This window comes from Octopus bimaculoides, chromosome 11 (assembly GCF_001194135.2).
Source record: "Octopus bimaculoides isolate UCB-OBI-ISO-001 chromosome 11, ASM119413v2, whole genome shotgun sequence".
Lineage (NCBI taxonomy): Eukaryota > Metazoa > Mollusca > Cephalopoda > Octopoda > Octopodidae > Octopus > Octopus bimaculoides.
This window is the reverse complement of record NC_068991.1, coordinates 16,220,057-16,229,567: the sequence shown is the minus strand read 5'-3', so window position 1 is coordinate 16,229,567 and position 9,511 is coordinate 16,220,057. Positions and strand designations below refer to the sequence as shown.

The 9,511-nt window shown below is 35.7% G+C and overlaps 2 protein-coding genes across 4 annotated transcripts in view; one reads left to right on the top strand and one right to left on the bottom strand.

The window, feature by feature from the left end:
• LOC106869728 (apoptosis regulator BAX) overlaps positions 1 to 9,511 on the top strand; it is a 134,077-nt gene that overhangs the window by 50,953 nt on the left and 73,613 nt on the right. The window lies entirely within an intron of this gene.
• LOC106869727 (signal peptide, CUB and EGF-like domain-containing protein 2) overlaps positions 1 to 9,511 on the bottom strand; it is a 17,918-nt gene that overhangs the window by 2,698 nt on the left and 5,709 nt on the right. For 2 of the 3 annotated variants that reach the window (XM_014915578.2, XM_052971528.1), the window contains exons 3-7: positions 8,621 to 8,688; positions 6,613 to 6,735; positions 5,321 to 5,443; positions 4,756 to 4,878; positions 3,906 to 4,258 (exon numbers count right to left, since the gene is read on the bottom strand). In XM_014915578.2, coding sequence (XP_014771064.1) covers positions 4,119 to 4,258; positions 4,756 to 4,878; positions 5,321 to 5,443; positions 6,613 to 6,735; positions 8,621 to 8,688 — 577 coding nt within the window. In that variant the 3' untranslated portion in view covers positions 3,906 to 4,118. Of the gene's footprint in view, positions 1 to 3,905; positions 4,259 to 4,755; positions 4,879 to 5,320; positions 5,444 to 6,612; positions 6,736 to 8,620; positions 8,689 to 9,511 lie in introns of those variants that run through there. The other variant, XR_008265158.1, reaches the window with a different exon arrangement.

Sequence of the window (9,511 nt, the reverse complement as noted above, 5' to 3'; positions counted from 1 at the left end):
TATATATATATATATATATATTTATGTATATATATTAATACGTATCTAAATACAAAATAAAAAGGAAATGTCACGAAACCATTTCCATCATAAAATCTGATAATCAGTGCCTGAGGCAGCAAAACCCACACTGGTGTTTATACATGACATGATACCAGTGATTAATGTGGGTTAAATTGTCACAATCTGATTTAATGTTTATGTGTGAATACCAGGTCCATTCTTAGTGTATATGTTGTTTCGGACTTATTTCTCTCCATTTAAGTTACCCTCCCCCATCACAACAAACACTACCCCCACCCACACTCAAACCACATCTCCTCCCCTATAAAAGTTAATTGCCAATTACTACCCCTCCCCCTGATAATATCATGGTAGATTGATGGGTGGATTAACCAAGATTTCTGTTCTTACTAGAAAACACTGAATATCACCCAACAAATTATCCTTAATGGAAGATAGATTAGATTAGCATTGACTTAAGGTGAAGAGAAAGAGAGAGGGGGGAGGTGAAAGAGTATGTAAAACACAGAGAATGAAAGAGAAAGAGAAAGTCACTGAGAGAAAGAGAAAATTTGATCCAAAGAGAGAGGGGGGGAGCAGTGAGGAAACAGTGAAGAAGTGAAAGCAGGAGAAAGGGTAAAGAAATACAGGGAAAAGAGAGGGAGATGAAGAGAGAAAAAAGGAAAGTGTGTGTGCGTGTGCGTGTTTGCGTGTGCGATGAAGAGAAAGAGAGATTGAGAGAGAGCGAGAGAAGGTGAGTAAGGTGGGGGAGTGATACAGAAGATGTGATGGGGAAAAAGATAAGAAAGATAAGGAAAAGTAAGAGAGAGATTGTCTTTTTATTTAATTAATCAATTGTTACAAATTGTTATTACACAACTTTTCATCATGAACATTATTTGATTGTTGTTGTTGTTGTTGTTGTTGTTATTGTTTATAGCCCGAGGTCCAGTCTTGATTGAGCAGACCTATTTATCAAAGGTGTTAATAAGTTCATTATTGAGTTGCCAGAATTGTTAGTGCGGTGGACAAAATGCTTAGACGTATTTTTTTTCTGGCTCTTCAAATTCTAAGTTCAAATCCTGCCAAGGTTAACTTTGCCTTTCATCCTTTTGGGCATCAATAAAATAAAGTACCAGTCAAAAGGTGAAACAAAGGAGGCATGGAATGGCTGCAATCCAATGACTGAACTCAGTATAAGATAATCTATAAAAGATATATGTATGTAGTGTGTGTGAGTGTATATATATATGTGTGTATGTATATATATATATATATATATATATATATATATATATATATATATATTCACAGTCTCTCACATACACAAGGCCTATACTAAATATTTAATACAGTCCTTCCTCCTCAAAATTTACAACCCTCTGGAATTCTCTTTCCTTCTACATTTCGCCTTACAGGTATCACTACAGAAGTTCTAAGCAAATTATCAACTGCTTCAGTGAGGAAACCCTTTATGCAGAAGCTCAAATTGCTAGAAAGGGCAGCCAACTTTACCTCAAATTATATCTTACCACAGTGGTTGGTTCAAAAATGGTGCACCTCAGTGCATTTGTGTGCTATAATGGGTATCTGGGTGCACCACAAATTTCTAAAAATATAATTGAAGGCTGTAGAAAATCCATATTAATATATGGAGACTTGCAAAATGTAGTATTCATTAAGTTATAAATAGGTATGATTATTAAAACATGGCTCAGTGGTTAAACCGTCAGACTCCATGTAAAGTGCAACAGAATTTTTTTTTTTATAGATTATTGTAATTTTTTATTGATTAATCTCCAGTGTGACAGTAATCGTTTGTTGATTGATTTCCAGCATAACACTAGTAGTTTATTGATCGATCTTCATTGTGACAGTATTTTTTTTACTGATTGATTTCCAATGTGACAGTAATATAGACAGTTTATAGCAGAGACTCCAGTAAATAAGAACTGAAGAAGGAATTCTAATTCCAAATATCATCGGACTATAGTTTACCAAGTTACAACAGGTATATAGTCCATTTTTTTTGTTCTATAGTGCATTGTTATACCTTCCTAAACTTTTTATTCTTTACTAATATTTTTATATATTAAACTCCAATATAACAGTAATATTTTGTGAATTGAACTCCGACATGTTACAGAGTCAAAGAGACTGCTCTGTTGTCCTAAGAAAAATGAAGAACACGTTTGATAAGTTAGTCTGAAAGAAAAATATGGATGAGATGATCAAAACTACATCTTTCACCATAAGTCTGCTGCATCAGGGTTGACCTGGGGCTAAGCAACAACAAAACTACAACCACCACCATCAATGGTACTAACAACAACAACAACGACCTCAGCAGGTCTAAAGTGAGTGGGAGAGGGGTTGCAAAGATTATGGGGTCTGCCCCTTTTCTTATGACTACTATGAGTAGTCCTCAATCCAATCTTTTTACTATCTAGGATCCAATTTTTTTTTTTATGAATTTTTCCTACAGATCTCAAGACTTTGAAAAGTCTGTCTGTTCAACAAATTTTGAACCCAGCTCATGGAGCCTGCCCTCATCTCCATCTCCACCTCCTCTGTGCTGTCTTCGTGGATCTCCAGCTGTGTGCAAATCCCAGACTAGGAAACACTAGATTAAATAATTTTTTAAAAAATCGAAATGTTTATACTCCATTCCCCACTGTACACACACACAGACACACAGACTCACACACAGACACACACACACACACACACACACACACACACACACACACACACACACACACACAGAGTGTATATAAAGGGTTAGAATCTCAACTGTGAGATAGATAGATAGATAGATAGATAGATAGATAGATAGATAGACAGACAGACAGACAGACAAACAGACAGACGGACAGACAGACAGATAGCTGTGCTTAAATTTTTCAGGTTATATACAGTCATCGCACTATGCTAAAGAAAAGAAATATTTTGTATTGTATTACATGTAAATTGATATGGTTTTATTGAAGGAAATGTTATTAGATACACACAAATAAAGAAAATTAATTACATTCATTATGAAAATGCAATTTCTAATATTATAAGAAGAACTAAAAATGCAAATTGACTTTTTAATGAATTTTTTCAGAATTTAAGATCATTAAAAAAAAAGAAAAAAGAATTAGCAAGAGCACTGCCCTCTTGTTGGTTTTCTTGTAGTTATTATGATAAGGATATACACTATCCTTTCCTTTAATGTCCACTCTTCCATTCTTGTATGGGTTTGATGCGTCTTGCAGATTTTTCTAGGGCTGGATGCTCTTACAGTCACTGACCCTCAACTGCTTACAAGGAATGTATTATTTCCCCTTGGGAAAATTTTGCAATTACCACATCAAACCATTTGCAGCTGCAATCACTTGTGATGATGCACCATCTATTTATCTATACTAAGAACTGAGAACTTCTTCCGTGATCATTCTCTCATATACCCAGCCATATCTATTAATTAATCTTACTTTGCCTCCTTATTCCCATAATAGACACAGGTATGGCTGATGGCTGTGCAGTTAAGGTGTTTTGGTTGGCCCGAGGCTATAGTAGAAGACACCCAAGGTGGGACTGAACCCAGAACCATGTGGTTGGTAAGCAAGCTACTTACCACACAGCCACTCCTGCACCTATCAATTATTTAATTAATCATTTAATTTTACCAATCAATCAGTTGCATTTGTCGAAATCTTTTTCTCCCCATTTTCAAACTCTTCAACTAAGAGGCAGACTTAAATTCAATTATTTTTTTTGGTTCTTTTGCATTCATCATTCAGTACATCACTACCTTCTTGAATTTATCTAATAAAAACACTGAGCATTTTCTCATTATTAGCTGTAGATATACTGGGTGGGTGGGGTTAAGATTTAAAAAACAAAAGAATCAGAAATCAGTATTGTACATACTGTGTTCTTTATTCTCATAACAATCAATTCCATTCCAAATATATCCATTTCTTCGTAATTTTCTCTTGAAATACATCTTAGTTGGTTTTAACTAATTTATTTATTTATTTATTATTATCATTATTATTATTTTCATCATCATCATCATCATCATCATCATCATCATCATCATTTTGTAGAGGAGCTTACTGGTCGAGTTAGTGATAGTAGTAGTCATTCTCCACATGGTGGTAGTCATAGGGATGGTGATGGACATGGTCAGGCTGGAGTGTTGTAGGTTTAACATGTCTATGCATACCTCTAAAGAAATGATGCCTTCTATGAGAACGAGTTATTTCTGAAATGACAAAAGCATTTAAGGTAATAAAACCACAGTTTGGAAGTTTTTTGTTGATTATTATAATTATTATTGCTATTATTATTATTGTCATCATCATTATTATTATTATTATTGCTATTATTATTATTATTATTATTATAATGAAGGCGGTGAGCTGGCAGAATCATTAACATTCGATTCCTTGTGGTGCATTGTATCCTTGAGTAAGACACTTCATTTCACATTGCTCCAGTCCACTCACCAAGCAATAATGAGTCATACCCGTAATTCAAAGGGCCAGCTTTGTCACATTCTGTGTCATGCTGAATTTTTCTGAGAACTACACTAAGGGTACATGTGTCTGTGGAGCACTCAGCCACTTGCACTTTAATTTCATGAGCAGGCTGCTCTGTTGATTAGATCTCCTGAGACCCTCATCATAACTGACAGAGTACCAGTTAAAATGCACAAAAAAACATAAATTGAATTCTTAATAAACAATTTTAAATACTTACTAGTACAACTGTAACCGTTGGGGTCTAGCTTATAACCTTTTCTGCATTTGCATTTATACCCTGTGTGATGTGGGACACAAGTATGGTGACAGAAGTTGAAGTGAGGAATACATTTCGTTTTGTCTGAAATAAATACATATGTGTTCAGTATGATAAAAGTAAATGAAGGTGATGAATTGAATGAATGGTTGAACCTTTGGCACACCAGTCACATGCCTGCACACATAAATATGAACATAAAGAGAAAGTGAAAGAGAGAGAGAAAGAGAAAGTGAAAGGGAAAGATAAAGAGAAAGTCAGTACAGTTTGACAATTGAACACGACTGACATAAATGTGTTTCCTTTCCTTGGACACATAAAGAGAAATATGCTCACACACATGAACAGAGAGAGAGAGAGAGGAGGAGACAGAGACAGACAGAGAGAGAGAGAGAGAGAGAGAGAGAGAGAGAGAGAGAGAGAGAGAGATGGAAGATAGATGTTAAATGATGATGATGATGATGACGATGATGAGTATTCGAAATTTGATTATATTTTGATGTGATATAAAACTTAAAGTACTTACGAACACAAGAAAATTCATCGTGAGACAGTTCATAACCTTCATTACAAAAGCAAACTGGACCAGTTTTGAGGTCTTTGCAATAGTGTTCACACTGGGGATACATGTTCTGACAATTAGTTTTACCTGTATTGTACAGAAATAAAAAGCATTTCACTCTATGATAATATCACCATTATTATATACACTCACTAAGACATTCATACCATGTCAGATACATCAATTCTATTTATACATACTGTATATACTTGCATATAAGTTGCACTTCTATTGCTTTTATAAACACCCAGGGAGAGTTAAACTATTCCAGGCATAACAGTCTAACGACATATACCGTATGTACTTGGATATAAATTGCACCCTCATTACAATCATATACACCCAGAGATGGTCATACCATTTCACACAGACTAATTCTGACTACATGTACCATTTGTACTTGCATATAACTTGTACCGTCATCACAAATATATACTCACAGAGACAGTTATACCATTTCAGACATTCCAATTCTGACTACATATACCATATATACTTGTATCATAAACTGAAGCCTCACCACAACTATATACATCCAGAGATATTCACACCATTGCAGACATGTCAATTCTGACCACATATACTGTATAGACTTGCTTATGAGTTGCACTCCCATTATGCACATGCACACACACACACAAGGTTCATATGGTTCAAATGTACAAAAACCAAAAGATAGAGACAGGTGAGGGAACAACAAACAAGATGTATTAGTCTGGTTCAGGGAAAATAGAAAAGTCTTTGATATTTCGAGCCTATGCTCTTCAACAGAGAGAAATGAGGAAAGAAAAATAAAGAGAAATAATGGGAAAGAGGCAAAAAAAAACAAAAAAACGTGTCTGGGTTAGAAGTTTCACATGCCGAAATGACAAGACGTTGAATGGGAGGGGAGATAATAGTGACCTGGCTATATACACCCTGAGACGAAGATACTGTTTCACACATACTAGTTTGAACCACACATAGAGTTCTTCTCAAAAGGTATGCAATAAAACTCTTGGAAATAAACTAGGAGTACAGCATAGGGTGGCTGGATCAATACTCTGTACAACACAGAATGGTTAAAGATGAATAAATAAATAAAATGTCATTATTACTTTTACAGGTGTGTTTATTTTCCTCCAGGTAAAACTCCTGATGACAAGAACAGTAAAAAAACTTGTTGAAATAAACAAGAGCATGGCAAGGGATGGACAGACTGATGTTCTGTATATCACAGGACAGTTAAAAATGAATAAATAAAAAGTCATAATTACTTTTACAGGTGTGGTTATTTTTTTCCAGGTAAAACCCCTTTTTGCAAGAACAGTGATAACTTCCTATGGTGTTTATACAGTCCTGTTGACAGATTACTGGTTTCTTTAGACATTCATTTACATCTGTAGGGAAAAACAAAAATGTTTGAGAGAGGGATTTCATAGATTTTATTTAATTAATGCAATGGTGCAATGAAGCATTATAGCACCTTATGAATAGGAAGGGAGATAATAGTGGCCTGGCTATACACCCCAGAGACAATGATACTGTTTCACACACACCAACTTTACAGTATTGTTTAGAAATATAGAAAAGGTGAATATTAACAGATTTTGTATGTTTTCAAATGGATAAACTGGCTCTTCTACATTGTAGTAGTTGCTTCAGTATATAGATGTGGCTGTGTAGTAATAAGTTTGTTTCCCAATCACTTGGGCAAGTATCTTTCACCATAGCCCCAGACTGACCAAATCCTTGAGAGTGGATTTGGTTGATGGAAACTGAAAGATGTCTGTTGTATATATATATATATATATATATATATATATATATATATGGGAGAATGTATGAAAAAAAACAACAACAGACGAGGACAGGTGGTGTAAACAACAAAAGGATGTATTAGTATGACGCCCGGGAATACGGAAAGTCTTTAACATTTCGAGCTACGCTCTTCAACAGAAAGAATATGGAGACAAGGAGAAAAACACGGAGAAAAATGTGCATGTGTGTGTTGGTGTCTCCTTTCTTTGACATCACATGATAGTTTTCAGTGTCATGCAAATGGTGTCCTTTCATTTCCAGTCATCCAAGACATGTCTGGTCATAGGGAAATATCACCTTACTTGGAAACAGGTGAAAGTTGGTGACAGGAAGGGCATGCAGCTGGAGAAAATCTACCTTGACAAATTCTGTACAACCCATGCAAGTATGGAAAATTGGACTTTGAAACAATGATGATAATGGTAATATATATATATATATATATATATATATATATACATATATATTGATAGAAAGGACAACAAAAGAAAGAAAGAGACCTTGATATTATGTAAATAGAGGAATTTATCTGTAAAAATATGTGACACTTATTTGTTAGCCATGATAAAACTCCGAGTTTCGGATGCTGGGATGGGAACCCATGCCAACATCTCTTCAGTTATCCGGCCATTGAAAATTCCTGTCCGGATAACTGAAGAGATGTTGGTGTGGGTACCCACCCTGGCATCCGAAACTCGGAGTTTTATCATGGCTACCGAATAAGTGTCACATATTTTTACAGATATATATCATCATCATCATCATCATCATCATCGTTTAACGTCCGCTTTCCATGCTAGCATGGGTTGGACGATTTGACTGAGGACTGGTGAAACCGGATGGCAACACCAGCCTCCAATCTGATATATATATATATATATATATATATCATAAGTTTGCATATTCTGAGATGAGATGTGGTTAAACAATAACAATAACAATAATCACAAACAAAAGCAAATGGGAACAATTGAAATCCTACCATAAATCAAATATGACCGGTAGATGGCAGAAATGGAACAGCATCAGATAAAACGTCATGTGGTATTTTCTTGGGTATCTTCTTAAGTTTGAATTTCTCCCAGTTTCGATTTGCCTTGAATTTTTCAAATTACAATAAAATGAATAAGACCTAGTCAGGAAAATAAGTTCTGGAGTAGTTTTGGTGGTGGTGGTGGTGGTTGATGTTATTCATCATCATCATCGTTTAACGTCCGCTTTCCATGCTAGCATGGGCTGGACGATTTGACTGAGGACTGGTGAAACCGGATGGCAACACCAGGCTCCAATCTGATTTGGCAGAGTTTCTACAGCTGGATGCCCTTCCTAACGCCAACCACTCAGAGTGTAGTGGGTGCTTTTACATGCCACCCACACGTACTGATGAAAACGTATGGCCCAGCATGTCCACAGCACAATAAATGGAACCAGTAAGAAAGTTAAAAAGTACAGTGATGTACAAACCTTCACATGTGTATTCGTTTGTGATGTAGAAACCTGGACAACATTTACAGTTCTTCTGGAGATGTTCACTGTAAAATTAAACACACAAATAAAGAATTAATAGTCCTTTTCTAATTTTGGCACAAGACCAGCAATTCTGTGAGGATGAGGGATTAAGCTGATTACGTTGACCCCACTGTTCTTGACTGGTACTTTATTTTATTGCCCCCACTGAAATTATGAGAGGCAAAATTAAACCTTGGTGGGGTTTGAGTTTAGAATATAAAAAAAAAAATGGGAGAAAAGCTGCTAAGTGTTTTGTCCGACATGCTTACACTTCAGCCAGCTTGCCACCTAAAACAAAGAATTAATTATTGATTTCAAATGTTGGTACAAGGCCACTAAGTTTGGGAGAGGGGTTAAGTTGATTACATCACCCTACCCCAGTACTTAACTGCTACTTATTTTATTGAGCCCTGAAAGGTGACCTTGGTAGAATTTGAACTCAGAACATAAGGCTGAATAAAATGCCACTAAGCATTTTGCCCTGTGTGCCAACAATTCTGCTAGCTCACCATCTAAGCGAAGAATTAATTATTCTTTCTTTTATTCTTTTATTTGTTTCAGTCATTTGACTGTGGCCATGCTGGAGCACTGCCTTTAGTCAAACAAATCAACCCCAGGATTTATTCTTTGTAAGCCTAGTACTTATTCTATCGATCTCTTTTTGCCGAACCACTAAGTTACGGGCACGTAAACACACCAAGATCATAGTAGTTGTATGCTGTGAACTTAATGTGACAGTCCCCATGATGGGTATATTGGGCTTTGTATAATTGTACCTGTGTGTGTCACTTTGGTGGCATGTGCTGCTCTCTCACTCAATGATGAGGAGGAAGAGGAGGAGAATAA